General features: G+C 42.3%; 1 protein-coding gene across 3 annotated transcripts in view; it reads left to right on the top strand.

The window, feature by feature from the left end:
* AP2A2 (adaptor related protein complex 2 subunit alpha 2) overlaps positions 1-19,425 on the top strand; it is a 75,207-nt gene extending 55,782 nt beyond the window's left edge. For 2 of the 3 annotated variants that reach the window (XM_056851172.1, XM_056851171.1), the window contains exons 11-22: positions 42-224; positions 2,244-2,341; positions 3,756-3,987; positions 4,236-4,409; positions 6,010-6,173; positions 9,397-9,479; positions 12,214-12,303; positions 13,193-13,316; positions 15,915-16,031; positions 16,794-16,863; positions 17,813-17,947; positions 19,121-19,424. In XM_056851172.1, the coding sequence (XP_056707150.1) occupies positions 42-224; positions 2,244-2,341; positions 3,756-3,987; positions 4,236-4,409; positions 6,010-6,173; positions 9,397-9,479; positions 12,214-12,303; positions 13,193-13,316; positions 15,915-16,031; positions 16,794-16,863; positions 17,813-17,947; positions 19,121-19,198 (1,548 nt within the window). In that variant the 3' untranslated portion in view covers positions 19,199-19,424. Of the gene's footprint in view, positions 1-41; positions 225-2,243; positions 2,342-3,755; positions 3,988-4,235; positions 4,410-6,009; positions 6,174-7,652; positions 7,734-9,396; positions 9,480-12,213; positions 12,304-13,192; positions 13,317-15,914; positions 16,032-16,793; positions 16,864-17,812; positions 17,948-19,120 lie in introns of all 3 variants that reach the window. The other variant, XM_056851170.1, reaches the window with a different exon arrangement.
* The last annotated feature ends 1,407 nt before the right edge of the window (positions 19,426-20,832 follow it).

Here is a 20,832-nt window from a genome sequence, read left to right as displayed (position 1 = left end):
ATATGAAGCTTCCTGTATATTTGTGTGCTGTCTTTTCTCAGGTACTAAAGGTTGCAATCTTAGCTGAGAAATATGCAGTGGACTACACCTGGTATGTGGATACCATCTTGAATCTGATTCGAATTGCTGGGGACTATGTGAGTGAAGAGGTGTGGTATAGAGTCATTCAGATCGTAATTAACAGAGATGATGTACAAGGATATGCAGCAAAGACTGTGTTTGAGGTAAGAAATGAGCCTTTTGATTGTGAGGTCTTTGAGTTAGAAGAAGAAGAGTTACAATGAGAACTGTTGATTGCTCATATTTTATGTAAACAGTAGACCCTGACAGCTGTTGGTAGAAGGGACTTTGTTTGACTTGAGTTCTTATTTGTCACCCATCAGTTCAACATGACTAATAAGCAATGATAACTCTTTAACAAAAGACCTGAAATATCACCTTTAGAAGCTGCTTTATTCTGCCCAATACAGTACAAATTGAAGCAATTTGTAAAGAAGTCTGGAATTTTAGGTTGGTATGAAACCTCAAGAGTGAAAAGAAGAAATCACTATACATGAGTGAATACTGTGGGTCTATAAACAGACTATATTTAACATGGAACTTTAATTACCGGGGAGGAGGGTGGGATGTAGGCTGTTATGGTATAAAATCATGCTGTCAGGACTTTGAAAAGTGTCAGTCAACGTTATTTATGGATATGGACTCTCAGGTTGCTGCTGCCACTTGAGTATGCAGTATTTATGTTGGGCCATGGCCCTTTCAGGGTTCTGGTCTTGAATGCTGCCTGGATACTGAGGAAACTTACCTGGCCTCCTTATTTATTTCTTAATTAAATTTCTAACCCGCCCTCCCCGGCCAAAACCAGGCTCAGGACGGGTAACAGCAATAAAATCACAAAGCGACACACATATATACACACAGAGGCCAATAAAAACAATAAAATACAGACTTCACAAATTATTAAAAACAGATGACGCACAAATTACTATAGTGCCCGCCACAGCCCACCCCCCTATAAAAACACACCAGTTATACCAGAAAAAAAGGAGGGATAGGGAGGCCAGCATTAATAACCACCTATGGCTGCCCCTCAGTTGTACACCTGGTGGAAAAACTCTGTCTTACGGGCCCTGCGGAACTCCTTCGGGTCCCACAGGGCCCTGATGTCACTAGGCACAGCGTTCCACCAGGCTGGAGCCAGGGCCAAAAAAGTGCTGGCTCTTGTTGAGGACAGCCTAGGTCCCGAAGATACGAGGGTCCCAGACCGTGTAAGGCTTTGAATGCTTTATCTTGTGTCATAGTTCTTGTGCCAAAACCCTGCTGTTGTTGGCAAGAGATGGTATTGGTAGCAGGGACCTCGGTGGTACTACCCCTCTCAAAAGTGAGGTGGTGCTTCCTTTTGTTTTTTTGTTTGGTCCAGATTACCAGGTTATCTCACATGGGTAATCTAGTCAGAACGGACCCTCTGTCTGCAGACTCCTGATAAGACCTGCCTTGTATATGAGTTGCTTTCTGCTTTGAGCTGAAATACACTAGGCTTGAGATGAAATACACTAGTTGCCAGCAGCAAATCTGCCATTCGCTCCCTCTTGCCCATCCATAGATGAGCCTCCTCTCCACCTCCCAAATTCAGTTAGCCCATGGTTCTGCAGAAACATTAAAGTTATTGTTTGTGCTTAGGTGACTCAAGTGAGCAATCCAAGCTTCATGCTCCAAAAGGTATAAAGTCTTCTCCAAAACCTACAGGTTACTAATGATCTATTCTATAAACAGTTGATTTCCAATGGTAAATATGAAGCGCAGTCAGGACCTGAATCCTTCTGGATTCTGGCAGCGGCAGTCTGATGCCCAGTGGAAAGGGAGGGGCTGTGGCTCAGTGGTAGAGCATCTGCTTGACATGCAGAAGGTCCCAGGTTCAGTCCCCAGCATCTCTAGTTAAAAGGAACTAGGCAAGTAGGTGATGTGAAAGACCTCTGCCTGAGGCCCTGGAAAGCCAATGCCGGTCTGAGTAGACAATACTGACTTTGATGGACCAAGGGTCTGATTCAGTATAAGGCAGCGTCATGTGTTCACGTAAGGAACTCTTAAGATCTTGGGCAGTGGCAAAACCCCTTCCTGACCCCATTGGCGCATCACTGTAAGGCACCAAATAAAAAAATAATGAATCTTTACCAAAGTTACGTCTGTGTGCATGTTTATTAAATCCAGCAATTGTCTGGGCTTAAAATGTCTTATTTTAACAGGCTCTTCAAGCACCTGCCTGCCATGAGAACCTGGTAAAAGTAGGTGGTTACATCTTGGGAGAATTTGGAAATCTGATTGCTGGTGATCCAAGATCTAGGTACAGACACTCTTGAACAAGGACGGGGAAATGTTTCCTTGGTATGGTAGACAAGCAGCCAATTTAAAATTGGATAGTGGTCTATACATCAAAAATGTGTATTTGTTCTCACACTCTCACTGGCACGCTGGGATCTCTGCACATACTTTATAGCAGCATGCAAATTCTCCATCCATGTCTTGTTCCTATGTTCACTTGCATGCATGCATGTAATCCACCACTAAAATAGTCAATGTCTAAGACTCTTTCTCCAATAACATAGCTAATCTTTCAGTTGTTGAACAGCAGCTTTTGGGTCTGCTCCTTTCATTACTTTGCTGCTTCCTGAAAAAAGTTCCTTGAGGTCCCTGGCCCAAAGAGTGTCCAGCTGTCCTCAGCTAGGGCCAGGGTCTTCAGCTAGGGCCCGGCCTGGTGGAACTCTCTAGTGGAACCAGGGCCCTGAGGGACTTGATGCAGTTCTGCAGGGCCTGTAAGACCGAGATGTTCCGCCAGGCCTGTGGTTGAGGACAGCAACGGTGTAAATCATTGCTGGCCTCCCTGCCCCCCCCTTTCTGTTTCTTGTTCCATCTTACTAATTCTTGGTGGGGTCCTGATTGCTTTTCCCCCATAACTAATGTGACCCAGTGTGCTATTAATGTGCGCCAATTGGTACAATGGGCTTCATTAGTTTTACTGTTAAATTTTATTGAATTTTAATTATGCTGCATTGTCCTGTAATATATGTTGGGTTGTTCTTAATTATAGTTAGGCTCTCTGAGCCTGGCCTTGGCCAGGAAAGAGAGCGAGGTATAAATCTAATACAGTAAATAAATTATACATAGAATCCTTAGCTGAGGGGACCCATGGACAGCATGACCCTATATAAAGGTAAAGGTCCCCTGTGCAAGCATTGGGTCATTCCTGGCCCATGGGGTGACTTCACATTCCAACGTTTACTAGGCAGACTTTGTTTACGGGGTTGTTTGCCAGTGCCTTCCCCAATCATCTTCCCTTTACCCCCAGCAAGCTGGGTACTCATTTTACCGACCTTGGAAGGCTGAGTCAACCTTGAACCAGCTACCTGAAACTGACTTCCGTCAGGATCGAACTCAGGTTGTGAGCAGAGCTTGGACTGCAGTACTGCAGCTTACCACTCTGCAACATGGGGCTCTATGACCCTAGGTAGTTGTATAAATATGGCGAGGAGGCTATGCACAGAGAGTTTTATTGGTTTGTGGGCCTGAAACCTCCATCTGTGTTCTTAAAATGATACATGCCTGAGTACTGCAACTGCACTATATAAAACACTAAGTTCAGGGTTGCAGAAATCTCAAGAATGCGGTAGCGGAATTCTAAGCTGTTAAACAATAAATTTTCATGCATCAAGTAATTGTGTCTTTGCCGAACTGTGATCTTGATTGTCTTCTTCCACCAGCCCTCTGATCCAGTTCAACCTGCTGCACTCCAAGTTCCATTTGTGTAGTGTTCCTACCCGTGCTTTGCTTCTGTCTACTTACATCAAGTTTGTGAATTTGTTTCCTGAAATAAAAATGACCATTCAAGATGTACTACGCAGTGATAGTCAGCTGAAAAACGCTGATGTCGAGCTTCAGCAGAGAGCTGTTGAGTACCTGAGGCTCAGTACAATTGCAAGCACTGATATCCTGGTACGTATGCACAGCTGAAGTCAGCACTGCATACTTGTGAACCTTGCGTCTGTGAATGTTGTTCAATTCAAGCTCAGTTGGGGGGTGTTCAGTTGGGTAGTGATGTTGCATTATTTGATTTCTCACTGCAATAAATGATTATTTTAATTGATTCTGGGGCTGCAGTTCAAAAAAACAAATAGCATGTTTCTTGTCTTTCCAAAGTGTGCATGTGCCTAGGTTTCATACTGGCTTGTTTTCCCTATAAGGCAACTGTGCTAGAAGAAATGCCTCCATTCCCAGAGAGGGAGTCCTCCATTCTGGCCAAGCTCAAGAAGAAAAAAGGCCCCAACACAGTTACTGACCTAGAAGAGACAAAAAAGGAGAGAAACTCTGATGTGAATGGCGGGACTGAAGCTACGCTTGTTAATGCCAGTACTGCGGTAGGATTCTTTTAGCAGCATGCCAGTCCTCTTCTGTTGTCTAGGTAGCTTGTAAGAGGACTGTGGGGGGTGGGGGGTTGGTGCATATATTCTAATTGAGCAGTTCCCAAACTTTTTGAGTCATGGAGCACTTTTCAGGAGAGAGATTCGTTATGGAGCACTAATTTTCACCTAGCACCTGTATACTAAACCGAATGACAGTAGTATTTTTCTTTCCAATCTCTTAATGGAGCACTAGGAGATGTTTCGCAGAGCATCAAGTGCTCCGTGGAGCACAGTTTGGGAACTGCTACTCTAAATTAAAGGCTTTCAGCTATACTTATACTGTGTATTAGAAAAACCTTTCCCAAGATATTCTTTAAAGGTTCTTCTATCTTTAGAGACATAGAGCTGGAAGGTATCACAAGGATCATCTAGTCCAACCCTCTGCAAGATGCAGGGCAATTATTTCTAATTTTAGTAGCCCTATTTTCTGATGATCAAAAGTTGATGCATATGAGGAGGGGCAGCTAAGTACGGTTCAGAAAAAGATTTGAATAGATTTTGTTATATTTTTAGTGTACTGTATTGACTTCAGGAATTTATTTTATAAATTAGCAGACGGGCCTTAGATCTGTTGAAGTTGTCAAATAACTGCCTATTTTTATGGGCTTAAAATTGATAATAGATCAACTTGTTTGCTCTGTGTGAGCTCTCAAAATTTACCCACCCATCTCACCTAAAGTGGTGCTCCGATGCTTCTCTGTAGATATGACATTAGGATACTTCTGATGGTTTGCAGTCAGATGTTTTCCTGCAAATGTCTGGGACAAAAAGCAGTTTATAAGTATGATACAGGTATAAAGTGAATCTAGGAATGACTTGTGAGTAAACAGATATATACAGTCTGCTCATACCACGACTTCAGGAAATGCTATCAGTACTCCTGAGCCTTCACCCTCCACTTTAAGTGAGGTTGATAGGTTTGTTAATTGCTGGAGTTTTAGCCCAATGTCACTGGCTGTTACCGCACTAGGTATTCCTAGCGATGTATCAAGAGTTTGGAAATGTTAAAAAAACATCGCTTTAAAAGGGTTGTTGGATAACATGGTTAAAAAATGGTTGGAAGACATCTTTACAGCTAAAGGGGCCAAACAAAGTGTGAGCAGTATTTTTTATAACAGTTTAAACTCTTAATACATCGGTGGGAATACCTAGTGCGGTAACAGTCACTGTCTAATAGGTTTTTCTGTTTCTAGCTAGTTTTCATTGTTTGCTTTGGGGATCAGTTCGCCTAGGAAGTAGGATAGCAAAAACAAAAAATTGCTATGGTATACTACATAATGAGTTGGATCCAGCCAGTTTTTTCACTCTATCTAGCCTAACCCCATTTCTTGTGGCTTTTGTCCATGTAGATTCCAAGCATAGCCTTTTTTGTCAGAGTACCTCTCTTCCTTTTTTTCACCAGAGCTAGTTAGATCCAATTGTCTTAACAATATTCCATTTGAATAGGAAAAATGTAGGGTTAGGTTGGTATTTGCCAATAGTCCGTTCTGAAATTTGGCATTCTGTTTTTATGAGCCTTGGTTAATTGTCTACTTTCAAATATCTTCTCTTACAGTCCACACCATCTCCTTCAGCAGACCTTTTAGGTCTTGGTGCAGCCCCATCCACAAACTCTGTACTTCCCCCAGCATCCAGTGGTAGCTTGTTGGTGGATGTGTTCTCAGATTCTTCTGCAGTTCCCACATCTCTTGCACCTAATTCTGAAGATAACTTTGCAAGGTACTTAAATCAATGCATCATAGAAGTGGAAGGAAATGTCCTTTTTTCTTTCTTGGCCCCTACCAGCTACAGTTCATGTTTACTTAACCGAGATCCCAAAAATTGATTCTTAACCAGAGTAGGATTTGTATGGGTACTGTTTTCTGCAGACCATGGTATGTATATTGGGGGGGTGGTGGTGGTTGGAAATGTAGTTTATGTCTCAGATTATTTCCTTTATGAGTGGTCTTGTTGCCTGATAGAATTGGCAGAGCATAACAATAAGGGATTCTTCATTACAAAGCACATATAATTGAATAAAATAGATAGTACATGTGGATATGTGGATAGTGCTTATATTTTGCCAATATAAAAATGCAGAAAATTTGTTTTTATCAGGTTAAAACAATCAGGGGAGGGGGCGTGGCTCAGTGGTAGAGCATCTACTTGGCATGCAGAAGGTCCCAAGTTCAATCCCCAGCATCTCCAGTTAAAGGGACTAGGCAAGGAGGTGATGTGAAAGACCTCAGCCTGAGACCCTGGAGAGCTGCTGCCAGTCTGAGTAGACAATACTGACTTTGATGGACCAAGGGTCTGATTCAGTATAAGGCAGCTTCATGTGTTCATACACTGAAGTATGGAATTATTTTCCCTAACAAATTGAAAATATTTTTATCCTACTTACAAGACTAACTTTGGCTGAATTTAACAGCCATAAAAACTGCAAGAATGAGTACATTGGATATTTTTTGTTTGAGATTTTTGTTGCCATGTTTTAGTATCTTAGTTTCATATGTAGTATATCTTTTGAGCTTCACTTTGTGTAAGTATATGTTAGTTTTGAAACATTAGTATGCAGATTGTCCACTTAACTTGTATCCAGACTACTTTACCATTAGTGGAGAGTGCCAGTTACATGAAACTGTTCTGAATAAGCTGGATTTGCTACCCTTGATCAAACATAAGGTTTCTTAAATTACAGTTCCAAAATACGGTTTCTATTTAACTTCTTACCTAGTCTCAGCCTGATTTTAGTCGATCAAAAAGTGATAACTTCTCTTATTTTATAGTGTTTGCTCAGGAACTGCTAGCTTAATGAAATATCGGTGGAAATCACTGAAATATCTGAAGTTGGCATGGGCTGAATCCAACTGTTGTGGGTGCAGGCATCACAGATTTCTCCCTCTTCCCTTTTCTCAGTGTAGGTCCCCATGTTTTGCTGTTAATCCATGTGGGTGCCCCAACTTCAGCATTGCCTTGTTTAGGCTCACAGGCAGCTTCTGGTGGAATTGAATATCAGTTTCCTCAAACTGTCCCCTGACCAACTTGAGGGAGTGGGAGCAACTGAAGTATAGTTTAATATATACTGGCTTTTATAGGTTACACCCTGAAAACTCTGTACCTAAAGGAGTAGTAGAGAGGACTCCCCCCTTGAGTTTTCTACTAACAATTACCTCCATCTTTCTTGCTGCTTTCCTTTCTTTCTGCTGTTTCACTTAGTCCTGACCTGGCTTCAACTGAGCAGGTAGTTTCTGAGGAACCAGCTGATGCTGTGCATGATGCTGATGAACTTTTTCACAAGTAAGCAATACTAAAATCTTGCAGGACTGGGCAACTGGTGTAGACTTTAACTGAAAATAATTTAAATTGAAAAGCCAATTTAATGTTGGGTCAGAAATCACCAAGTCCTCCTCATGGAGAGTAAGCACAATAAAATATATGAATGAATGAAGAGAAGTCTTCATCTGGATTTCTAGTCATAACCAAGAAGGGCAAACTCTTTAATTGCAGGTTGTTGCAGGTTTAATTATGATTGTGAAAGTGATTGCCCACATATGGAAATCCAGATAGGGCTGAATGGAGTTAGAAGGCTGCAAGGAAGGCATAGCAAGGAAGAAGGAGTAATTCAAGCTTACATATTTTGCCAGAGAACCACTGGTGCTTCTCAGTCTGTCAATGACCACCTTCCTCAGCAATTTCAGAATGAATATTTTTTAGATTCTCAGTGGCACACATGAGTGAGTTATCACAGATCACATACCCCATAATCTTCATATCTCTCTTGATAACAATGGTTTTCAACAGAAGAGGTTCACACATGAGTTGTCAGCCATTGAGAAACTGAGCGATAAGCTTGTGTGAATTGACCCCGTAAAACAAGCTTAATCTTTCTGTCGTACCAATTTGGTTACCCAGCTTTGCATAACTATTTTAACTGAGGGTCGTGATCTGCATCTTCTTGTGTTTGCATGATGCTTCAAGAGTGCTCGACATTTTTTATCCATTGTTTAATCCAGAACTTTTAGCCTATATAACATACTGGAGTATGGAGGTGGGGTGGGGGGAGAAACCAGAGTGTTTGCGGGCATCAAATAAGCAATAAATTATTTTTCAGCTTCTATTTAGATGACAGAATTAGCTCGCACAATCCTGTAAAGTAGGCTATTACTCTCCTTTTCTGGATGAAAAGTAGGTTCTTGCCCACGCTAACATAATGAGTTCCCAGATCTGTGCTCACTGAATCCTACCAGTTCTCTCACATTAGCATTACTTCTGTTTGAAAGCCCAAAATATTCTTATAAATAATTTGTCTTAGATAATCATTGGCTGAAAATGAATCTACAGCTATTTCTAGTGTGTGGTAATCGGTCTTCAATGAAATGTATGATAAAAGATAATTCATTTTCTAAAGTTAACTATAGTTAAATTAGAACAGTTTGGTAAATGTCATTCCAACCTATTTTTGTAGCAGGTTAATTCTTAGAATGACAGTAGATGGATAAAGAGCTGACCAAAAAAAGCTCCTCCAGATCATCCCAAGCAATTTCATATCATTTTGACATGCATAGAAATGTTAGGGGAGGGTTATTTTTTTTTTGTCTTGCATACTCGGTAAGCTTATTTGTAATCCAGGGCCAGTTTGAAATACTAATGTTGCCCGGTCCTCAAAAGCATGTGTCTGACTTTTTTCATTTTGCTCTAGATGTGTAGGACAATTTTAAATGGTTATGGAATAAATACACTTCCTGTAAGAACAGTCTGGCCTACAGCTTGATTTTATTTTTATTCTGCAACTTTTCCCCCCTTAACATTTCTAATACTCCTGGCTTCACGCAAGTCTAAATGTAGCCTTTCTCCTTCAGTTGCACCAAAGAGTTTAAATATTACTACCAAACAGATTGGTAGCAATACATAATTCATCTATAACAAGATTCCTACAGTTTGGCTTTCCTTCCTTTTGTAGGTTTGTGTGCAAAAATAACGGAGTCTTGTTCGAGAATCAGTTGCTACAGATTGGTCTGAAATCTGAATTTCGACAGAACCTGGGTAAGTACAATCCTGAATGTGATAAATAGTCTTGATAGGTTTTTAGCATTGTGGTGTTGCCTTTTTTTTAAGAAGTCACGTTTCATCAGATATTCCTTGCATCAAAAGTTTTTTAGAGCCTTACTGCTCTCCACATATCTTCTGACTGTCCTATGAAAACTTCCGGATGTTCAGTCTGGCTAGAGGGTCCATGCAATTAGAGTCTTTCTCCCTCTCTTCCTTTGTGCTGTCTTACAACCCCATGTTCCCTGTTCTCAAGTAGACTGGTGCAGTTCTCTTCCATTTACCAACTAGACTTATGTAGTGTGTGTGTGTGTGTTTATAATTACAGGCTTTTCAAGGCTTGCACCTGTTGGTGAGGGAGCATGTAGGCTTTTCTTGCTCTTAGTCTTCCAGCTTGATACTCTTACCTCTCAGTGTTCTGCACACATTATCCTTGTCTGGCACTTACACAGTTAGAATCATAGAGTCGGAAGGGGTCATACAAGCCATCCAGTCCAACACCCTGCTCAATACAGGATCAGCCTAGAGCATCCCAGACAAGCGTTCATCCAGCTGCTGCTTGAAGACTTCCAGGGTAGGGGAGCTCACCACCTCCCTAGGAAGCCAATTGCACTGTTGAACTACTCTTACTGTAAGTTTTCCCCCCTAATGTCCAGCTGGTACCTTTCCACCCATAATTTATACCCATTACTGCGAGTCCTATCCTCTGCTGCCAACATGAACAGCTCCCTGCCCTATAGAGAGCAATAATGTCCTCCCTCATCTACCTTTTTTCCATACTTTAAAGATTCCCAAGTCCCTCAACCTTTCCTCATAGGGCTTGGTGTCCAGGCCCCTGACCATCCTCGTCGCGACCAATGTGTACATCGGGACTGTCACGTCTTGCAGTTTGGATGTTATGCCTCTATTGATACACTTCAAGACTGCATTAGCCTTTTTTTGCCACTGCATTAAACTGACTGCTCATATTCAGCATGCAGTCCACCCGTACCCCTAGTTGAATAAGGTGGAGCAAGACTTCTGGTAGTTATTTACCATGGAAGGAACTTTCTTGTCAAAGAATGTGGGTGGTATATCTATGGGGATTTCAGTTTCAGAGCCTATGGAAGGCCTCATTCAGACTAGTGCAACTCAAATGTGGTTGTCGCTTTCTCTTTCAGCCTGTTAGACTGTGGGTTTTGTTGGCAGTTTTTAATGCTTTCATTGTAAGCCCCCTTGGAGGGCAAATTATTTCATCATCATCATCATTAACCTTTATTGGCATGCCAAAGAACAGAAATAAAACAACAATATACCACCAAAGGACAATACATACAAGTCACAATTCGGGTTAATAAAATCTTTCTTGTTCTTTAAGAACTCCTGTAAGAAATTCAGCCACAGTAGCCGTAATTTTAGGATCCTGATCACTCAAGAGGAATTTACATTTCACTTCATTGCTCCTGTATCTCATGGACTGGAGCAAAGTAATAACAGTTTATCCCGCAGAGTCACATAAAGAGGGCAATCTAAAAGGATGTGATCAATTGTATCAAGCAAATTTAAACCACATGGGCAGAAGCATTCATTCCTGGGGATCTGAAGATATCGGCCTGAGAGCATCCTAGATGGGAATGCGTTAACCCTAGCTAATAAAAAAGCCCGGCGTTGAGAAGGTACCTCTAGGTTATCCAAATACCTAGCCATTTTACCCAAGCCATTAGCTGCAGGAGAACAGTTGGAGGGTAGAGCTGGGTTAAGATTCTGCAGTTCTACATCCAGGAGACGTTGTTTAATTCTTTTTAAAATGTAAGATTCAAGAGTAAGGTTATCTAAATCAATTCCAGTTTGACCAAGTTTAGATCTAATTAATATGTCCCATGAAGAGTAGTAGAGTTCACTTTTCAAAAGATTTAAAAGGGAACCTGGCTCAGTTTGGAAATATAATTTGAGCCAGTATCTTATTGCTTGAATCCAAGCTTTAGTGGCAAAAGTTTTGCTTGATTTCAAGGCAAATTGTAAAATATGAAACACATTTAGGTATCCCCAGTATTTGTCTAAGAAATATCGCTTGGGTGTTCTCCATTTCTTGATTAAAGGCCCCAATCCATAAGGGAACACCGAACAGAAATTGGGGGAGTATTTTTATGTTCAGGATTTTGATCACTGCAGGGACACATTGATTCCCTTTCGCGTAAAAAAATTGTTTAAGTTGGTTTAAGGAAATCCTGGTAGCTTTGATAGTGTTATGTCGATGTACAGACCAATTGAGGTTATAGTTATAAGTAATCCCCAAATACTTATAGCTTTTAATTTGTTCGATTGAATCCTTCCCAATGTGCCATTTATATGAAGACCATTTTTTTAGAAAACACCACTACCTTTGATTTGGAGGGATTAATGAAAAGTAGGTTCAATTGGCAGTAATTGTTAAAAGCATCTAGATATCGTTGGAGGCCTACTTTAGTAAAGGAAAGGGCAAATTATTTAAATACTGCCCGTTTTCTGGGTTTACAATAATAACATAAAGTTTTCTAAACTCCTGTGAAATCGGAAATTGCATTTATATATATTTGTGCCCCCACCCCAATAACTCAGCTCTATGCATACCCTGCTGATCTTTCCAAAAGGAGTCTGAACACAGTAGAGATACCATTTTACAGGTGAATCTTTAATGGGCACTGGGGGGATAAACTTCAATGTCCTGTATTACCTAAGTCATATGATGGAAGTATTACATTTTTCTTTGCAGGTCGGATGTTCATATTTTATGGTAACAAGACTTCGACACAATTTTTAAACTTTACTTCAACACTAATCTGTTCAGATGATCTTCAGTCAGATATCCTTTGTTACCCAATACTCTGAAGAGAAATATGATTTAGCCATTCATATAGGAATACGAGTACATGCTGTCTGGGCCCCATGGCAGCCAGGGAAATCTGGAGGTGGTGTTTATATTTATGCTGAACATCATGTCTAAAAGGATTACGAAGTACAGCTTGTTGAAAGGCAGGCAGCCCCCCTTTTCTGTTCTGCCCTGGTTTTGCCCTATAGAAAAGTCATGTCCTCTCTTTATCATAGAATCATAGAGTTGGAAGGGACCACCAGGGTCATCTAGTCCACCCCCCTCCACAATGCAGGAAATTTACAACTGCCCTCCCCCCACGCCCCCAGTGACCCCCCAACTACATGCCCAGAAGATGACCAAGATGCCTTCCCTCTCATCATCTGCTTAAGGTTATAGAATCAGCATTACTGACAGATGGCCATCTAACCTCTTCTTAAAAATCTCCAGGGAAGGAGAGCTTAACACCTCCCAAGGAAGCCTGTTCCACTGCGGAACCGCTCTAACTGTTAGAAAATTCTTCCTAATGTCTAGACGGAACTGTTTTAGTTGGAGCTCAGCGCTCAGATGGTATTCCACGATATGTATATAGCACACTTTTTAAAAAATGGCTAAGCCACAATTGTTCTAAACCAAGGGGGCGGTGGCCCGAAATGTTCAGGAACCACTGTTCTAAACCATCAGATGGTGTTAGTGTTATTTGGTAATGCATTTGACACCTGTTACTCTGAGTATTTGTTAAAAGTATTACCCCAAATTCTCAGTTGCCTGTCATTTTCCTCTGGTCAGTGTCTTTCATTTAATTGCTTTGTTTTATAAAATAATTGGTAACGTTTCTGGATGCTCGCTTGGCCAACACATCTGTTTTCCTTAATCTTGCCACGCCTGAATCTGCAGACGAAGCCAGTCGATCCCACTGTGGAGGGGGGAGCCCAAATGCAGCAAGTTGTAAATATTGAATGCATATCGGACTTCATGGAAGCCCCGGTCCTAAATATTCAGTTCAGGTACTATTGTAATTTTGAGTGGCGCGTCTTGCATGTAAACAAGGGGATGGAAGCAAATGGAAAAAAGAAGAATGAAATGGTTTGGTTTATTTCTTTTTAAGGTAAAGGAAATCAGAGAAGAGTTGTGAGGCTTCTTCCTCTGCAGCTCTGGTAGCTTGCCCTCAGCTGTCTGGATGAGTGCCTCCAGCAGGTCTCCCCAGGCCCCAAAATGGAGAAGGGGAAGGGAGTTGGGGCTTCCTTCTCCTTTCTCTAGGACCATAGCTTTTATGGTACCACTGCTTCTACCCTTTTCTCAGAACCTGCTTTTAGAGGCCCAAATAGCCTCACATCCCTTCCCTGAGCATACCCAGCCTCTCCTTGAAGGAGGACATTGATTCGTTCCTCCCCTGTCCCTCCTGCTGGATTGTTGGATGGCTTCTCCCTGCTCCCCCAGCTGCCCTCCCTCCTGTCCTGTCGGCTATTCCAGGGGCTTGGCTGGGGTAGACTGCCAGCCCTCGGTCCCCATGCCTGCTTTCCCCTGGGCCTCCCAAGCCCATGCCTCTGGCCCTGCCCTGACTTCTTCCCTTGCTGTGGAGGCTGCTGTCCTCCCTGGGTTGCTCCAGTGTCGGATCATAGCCAGTTCTTCTGCCTGCACCTGGAATCATGGTGCCAGGTAAGGGCCATCTCTATCACTCTTTCTCTGCCCCAGCTGCGTTGGTCTCGGCCACTGCAAGCCTAATGTTGCTTCCAGGGCCCATGTTGTCACACATGAAGCTGCCTTACACTGAATCAGACCCTTGGTCCATCCAAGTCAGTATTGTCTACTCAGACCGGCAGCGGCTCTCCAGGGTCTCAGGCAGGGGTCTTTCACATCACCTCCTTGCCTAGTCCCTTTAACTGGAGATGCCAGGGATTGAACCTGGGACCTTCTGCATGCCAAGCAGATGCTCTGCCACTGAGCCACTGCCCTTGTCACTCCCTGGGTCTCTGTTGTTGGCAGTGGGGCTGCTGGAAGCCACATCTCCCACGGTGGAAATGGAGGGTCTGGTCTTGAGTCCACCAGTGCCTCCAGACGAGGCATTTCCAAATAATGCTGTTGAATAGCACGTAAGCAACGTTTCCATGATAAGACTGTCAGAATGTAAGAGGCTTTAGGGTGGAATAATACTGCTGACAGCACATATGGGCCTGGGAACTACAGGTGGTGGTGGGGAGGAGAAGGGAAAGGTGGTAGTAATGGTAGGTTGGTTGTGAAATCTTCTGCTGCTGCTTTCCACCTGAACTCACAACACTGTTTTTTCTGCTTTGTTCTAAACACACAGCTGGGAAGCCCCAGCTGGAGGAATGTAGGCGTGGTGCTAGGAAGGGTACATCTGCCTTCCACGTCGCCCGCTCTCTGCCTACAATATTTCTGTAGTAACATTACCTGAAGCTACAGCCCTGTAGGGTAGCCAAGTACTGTTATCCCCAACTTACTCACTTTGGGCTGAGTGACTTGCCTAAAACTACTTAGTGTGTTTGTGGCAGAGTTTTTAACCAGTGATCTTCTGGATCACAGCTCATTTTCTTGGCCCCTGTGCTTCTCCAATGTAGGCTGGTGTGTCTAGTCTCTGTCTGCTGTCACAAGTGTAATTCTGTGTTCTGTATCCATGAGTATTTGACATTTAAAGAACTAGAGCCGCCTTGACACAAATTGCTGTGGGTTTATTTAGCGTGCAACAGATGCTTACTCCATATCTATTATGATTGTTTCTTCCACCCTATGGCAGTATTCCTTACTCACTTCGAGTTGTTTTTTGGATCAGTTCTGATTTATTAGAGCAACCTCTTGTGGAGGAGCATCTTGATATAATAGTACAATACCTGGAACCATTTACTTGTAGTTTGAAGTACAGGCTATACTGGTCCTTCCTTGTCAATGGAGTCTTGTGCTGCTTGATTGTATGAATACCAAAAAAGTAAGTCCCTGTGAAGTCAGTGGTGTATACGCCAAAGGAACACACATGGTGGCCACAACTAGGTAGAGTAGCCATAATCCTGACATCGCTGATCTCAGATGCCAGCTTTATGTTCAGGTCTGTAAAATCATGGTCCTGGCTCAGAAACAGTTTGTGAATGTTGAGCTGTATCTCCCTTTCTTTTCTTTTTTAAAAGTTTCTTTGGGGGTTAAGTAAGATACAACGGAACCTATGTCAGTATAACCTTTGTGGAGTGCATTATAACTTGGAAGACTTACAGCCCATTCTTGAGAGCCGCAGTGGCCAGGGATGGCGTGGCTGGGGCGCTGCTGCAGTGCCTCCAATGAGGTTTTGGAGCCACCGCGATGAGAAAAAAGGGTTTTTTATTTTTAAAAACCCAAAAATGGAGGGAAAGGCCCTGTTGCAAACATTGCTGTTGCGCCGCCAAAAGGGGTCACGTTGCCTCCAAAGGAGTTTATCCCCCCCCCCAGGAATGCACTGTAATTGTGGCAGATCATCTGACTACGGTATCCAGAAATTTCCCAACTATCCAGTGCTCCAGATAACAAATGTATAAGTTTTCTGCAGATGCCTTTTGCTGAGCAGATCCAAGGAACTTTAAGCGTTTAAAATTACTGTTGGTTTCAAAATTTTTCCCCAGGTATGGTGGAGCACTGCAAAACGTCTCTGTGAAGCTGCCCATCACATTGAACAAATTCTTCCAGCCTACAGAAATGGCCTCGCAAGACTTCTTCCAGCGGTGGAAACAGCTGAGCAGGTAAGATGTTTGGGTCCTGCATGGTTTCTCTTGGTAGATACTGCATTGTTTTGTCCAGTGGGAGCCCCATGGGAGGGGCCGTGGCTCAGTGGTAGAGCATCTGCTTGGCATGCAGAAGTCCCAGGTTCAATACCTAGCATTTCCACTTAAAGGGATTAGGCGAGTAGGTGATGTGAAAGACCTCTGCCTAAGACCCTACAGAGCCGCTGCCCATCTGAGTAGACAATACTGACTTTGATGGACCAAGGGTCTGAGATTCAGTATAAAGCAGCTTCATGTGTTCATGGGACTTCAGCAGGCAAGTTATTGCAAAAGTGCATTTGCCACTTTGTCTTTTAGATTGAGTGTGGGGATAACTGTTTACAGAAGGCAGCTATACACAGTACCGGGTGAAACAGCTGTGCTGTCGATAAACTTCCCCTGTTCCTCTCAGCAGTTTTTCCATGATTGTAAAAGTTTTTTATAGTTGCATATATAGTTGCTTAAATGTACGTGTAGCACTTTGAAAAATTTAATAGGGACAGCTTGCTTGAAGAATCACTAGTGGGGTTACAGACAACTGAATTAAGTTCCTTGGCCAACATCTGTGTCAACTAAGTAGGGAAACTGGAGGAGGGGGATTTGCCCCAGGCTCTAATGCCGCATTTGCTCACACAGTATGTTGCTGCCTCTGTGTAGAACAACTCTGCTTTCTCATTTTTGTCAGTCTCCTACAAAAGTATAGTGAATGCTAATTACCGCTGCCTTATTGTTGCACTGTAGCCCCCAACAAGAAGTACAGAACATCTTTAAAGCAAAGCATCCAATGGATACAGACATCACAAAGGCAAAGGTTGGTAATGGTTCTGGTACTTGGGACTGGGTGAAGTTTTACTGTCAATTACAATTGAAGTGGTCTTAATGTAGGGCGCCCCCCCCCCCCCCGACTTTATGGAGACATGTAATGCATTAATTAGAATGTCTGAAGTGATTAGTCAATAGAAGATATAATGGAGCTTTTAGTTACTGAAATGGAAAGTGAGAAATGTTGTTTGCTTCCTGTAGAAAACAAAAGAAGAGGCTTACCTGCCTGGACCTTTTAAGGGTTGGTCTCTGTTGATGATTGCGTATCTGTTGCTTATAGAGCAAGAGTCCGGTAGCACCTTAAAGGCTAACAAAATTTCTGGCAGGGCATGAGCTTTCGTGAGCCACAGCACACTTCTTCAGATACAACTAGAATGTGATTCCATCTATCCTTAAGTAGAGAAGAGTGAATTAGACACACTGTGGCAATGTAAATGTCAAAATCAAGTAAATGACAATAGCAGGTGTGATTGGATTAGGTGTGATATGTAGAGGGGTAGTAGGCGTGGAGAAATTAGCATTGGTAATGAGAAAGGAATCCCAGATCTCTATTCAATCCAGGAGAATGCATGGTCTTGAGCTTCATTATTAGTTGCTTATAATTATGGATCTCTAGCCAACAGTCCAGGCAAAGTCTTGAAGTCTGCACAGCCAGCTCTTAGTAACGTCTGGCAGTCTTATACCGTGCCTTTGCAGAAGTATAGTGTCAGCTGTGGCCTCTGCTGTTGGAGAAATCATAGGAATGCAGAGTACGCACCTTCTCCAAGCACTCCTGTTAGTCAGTGATAGTTGAGATTAGATGAAAGCTGTTGAGCTTGGTCTGGATGTCTTGAACTTCATAGACCGCTTTTTGTCCTTTCCCCCCACCCCCCGGCTATCCATTATTTTATCTGGAAGCTAAAAGATACAGTCTTCTTGTTGGCGTTTTTTCTCTACAGATCATTGGATTTGGCACAGCTTTACTTGAAGAGGTGGATCCTAACCCTGCTAACTTTGTTGGAGCTGGTATTATACACACAAAAGCCATGCAGATAGGATGTTTGATGCGTCTTGAACCCAACCTGCAGGCACAGGTAGTGACTTGTGTTTTGTATACGCTCTACACACTTGCAAGCTTTAGGCAGCTGTGTATTTTCTTAGGCGCTCAGTGGTTCTTACACTTACAGGTTGAGTATCCCATACTGTTTAGCTTGGAAAGAAGGCGGCTAAGGGGAGACAAGATAGAGGTCTATAAAATTATGCATGGTTTGGAGAGAGTGGACAGGGAGAAGTTTTTCTCCCTCTCCCATAATACTAGAACGCGAGATTATCTGTTGAAGCTGGAGGGTGACAGATTCAAAACAGATAAAAGGAAGTATTTTTTCATACTACACATAGTTAAATTGTGAAACTCCCTGCCCCAGGATGTGGTGATGGCTGCCAACTTGGAAGGCTTTAAGAGGGGAGTGGACATATTCATGGAGGAAAGGGGTATTCATGGCTATTAGTTAAAATGGATACTAGTCATGCTGCATACTTATTCTCTCTAGTATCAGAGGAGCATGCCTATTGTTTTGGGTGCGGTGGAACACAGGCAGGATGGTGCTGCTGCACTTGTCTTGTTAGTGGCTTCCTAGAGGCACCTGGTTGGCCACTATGTGAACAGACTGCTGGACTTGATGGGCCTTGGTCTGATCCAGCAGGGCCTTTCTTATGTTCTATGTTCTTATCTTGGGGATGGGACCCAGGTCTAAACACGAAATTCATTTATGTTTTAGATATATTGGTTCTTGTAGGTTATCCGGGCTGTGTAACCGTGGTCTTGGTACTTTATACACATAGCCTGAATGTAATTTTAAACAATATTTTTAATAATTTTGTGTCCATTGATCCATCAATTGCACAGCTGAGGGCCTGTGAGTAAACACTGCATGCCGGCTCAAAAGGTCCAGTTTTCAGATCAGTACTGATATCGGATGTCTGGATAAGGGATACTCAACCTGTACAAAGATTCTGTTTTCTCTATTTGCACAGTTGCAGGCAGAATGCATTGTCTGTAAGACTCAGCTTTAGAAATACGTCAGCTGGTTGAAGTATGACCTTGTGACAATAAATACCTAACTATAGTTCCTCAAATATTACCCTTTTGTTATTTACTACTTGACCAAATAAGTTGTTCTGTTCAAAATTTGCACAGGTCTTACATGTGCAAGTATTTTCTGGGAACCTTGTTTGACCTTTGAAAAGATTATTCTGTTTTCTTCCAGATGTATAGATTAACACTACGAACGAGTAAAGAGACAGTATCCCGAAGATTATGTGAATTGCTGTCAGAACAGTTCTGAACAGTGATGCAAGATACAGTTTTGATTCTCCATTTCTGCCATTGTCCTCGTCCTGCTCCAGAAATGTCTTGTGCACCAGTGTCTGCAGAAACAGTTGCTGCCACATTCACATCCCTGCCTTAAAAGGACCTGTCCCTTTTTATGTGAAATAAGATATGTACAGTATAAAACTACTTTAAATGTGGAAAAAAAGGCTTTTAAAACATCTGCTGCAGGATGACAAGGGGATCTTGTGTGACTCAACAAAGCCATGCTCTGTATATTTTTGCAGAAACCAGGATTGCTTGCAGATTGCAAAAGGGAAATGAAATACCACCATAAATTCCTGGTAGTACTACGCTGCCTTGGAACCATTTTTCTAGCACACTTCTGTCTTGCTCTAACAGAGGTGGATGAAGGCATTGCTCAGATGGGATGGCAAGGGTCATATTGTTGTGCTCTAAGGTTGTCAACTGTACATGGCTCATCTCTTAAGAAGATGCGCTAGAAGAGTCTTTCCAGGGTATATAGGAGGGCAGCATTAATTACTGCCTTCATGAATGTCACTGGTATTTCTTTTGCAAAAACATTTAACAAGGACATTGGGCATTTGACTTCTAAAAAGCATGCATATGCTGACTCATAGTTTTGTGTTGTCAGATAGCTTCAAATTCCACACACCTCCCCAATTTTTTTTTTCACGTTCAGAACTACCAAAGAGTACTTGTCTGGACATATTTTTCCCTAAGGAAAAAAGGCTGGAGTCTTGGGCACAAGGTGCTTTCTAATGCTATGAAACATTCCTTCGCCTAGGCATAGCCTCTCTAGGAGAGGTTATAACCGATCACCCCCCTTCCCCTTGTTTGTTGCTAGTATGGGTTTTCCATTTCGCACTCATTGATATGTGCACAGCTGGTCCTGATGGTGGAGTGAGTACCTAGTCTGCTGTGAATGGAATTGTGGGCTTCTGCGAGAATGAGGGGCCTTGATTGTTTCAAAGCAACACTGTCACATCACCACTATATTTTCTGCCTGAACTTGTCATCAAGTTCAAAAAGCCAGTAAAGATGGCTGTAACAATGGCTTTCATTATACTATGCATATTATCTCACACAGAAGCAAGCCAGCGGCTCCTTTTTGAAGTCTGAAGTGCACATATTTTGCTTATGTCACTCACTTCTGTGTGTGTGTGTGTGTGTGTGTGTGTGTGTGTGTATTAAGGCCTGTTGTAAAATGAGTCTACAACAAGGTAATAGACATCAAACAGATCCATGTTGGGCGTATCTGATATAAATGCCCTTGTTGCTTGGATTAAGTGTTCAAAAAAAAAAAAAAAACTCACGGCCAAACTGGCTTGTGTCGTCTCATCAAGGCTACATTACATTCTGTAAAAGTCAGTCTCCTTGTAAAGTGGGTATTGGCTTAAAATCACTTTAGGTTTTTCAGTGGGGGTAATTTCTACAGACACAAGTAAACTGAAGCACATTATATTGAGTTACTTGGTGTGTAACTGGGTAAAGTAATAAAAGTAGGATAACTGCCACGTTCCTGTCACTTAAGAAACTCCAGGCATTTCCCATCATTGCATTGTAGTACCCTTGTAATCTGTACAGTATTAACCAGTATAAAAACATAAGGTCTTTTGAAGTTTGCCT

The sequence above is a fragment of the Euleptes europaea genome, chromosome 6, assembly GCF_029931775.1.
Source record: "Euleptes europaea isolate rEulEur1 chromosome 6, rEulEur1.hap1, whole genome shotgun sequence".
Taxonomy (NCBI): domain Eukaryota; kingdom Metazoa; phylum Chordata; class Lepidosauria; order Squamata; family Sphaerodactylidae; genus Euleptes; species Euleptes europaea.
This window is presented reverse-complemented; position numbering and strand designations above follow the sequence as displayed.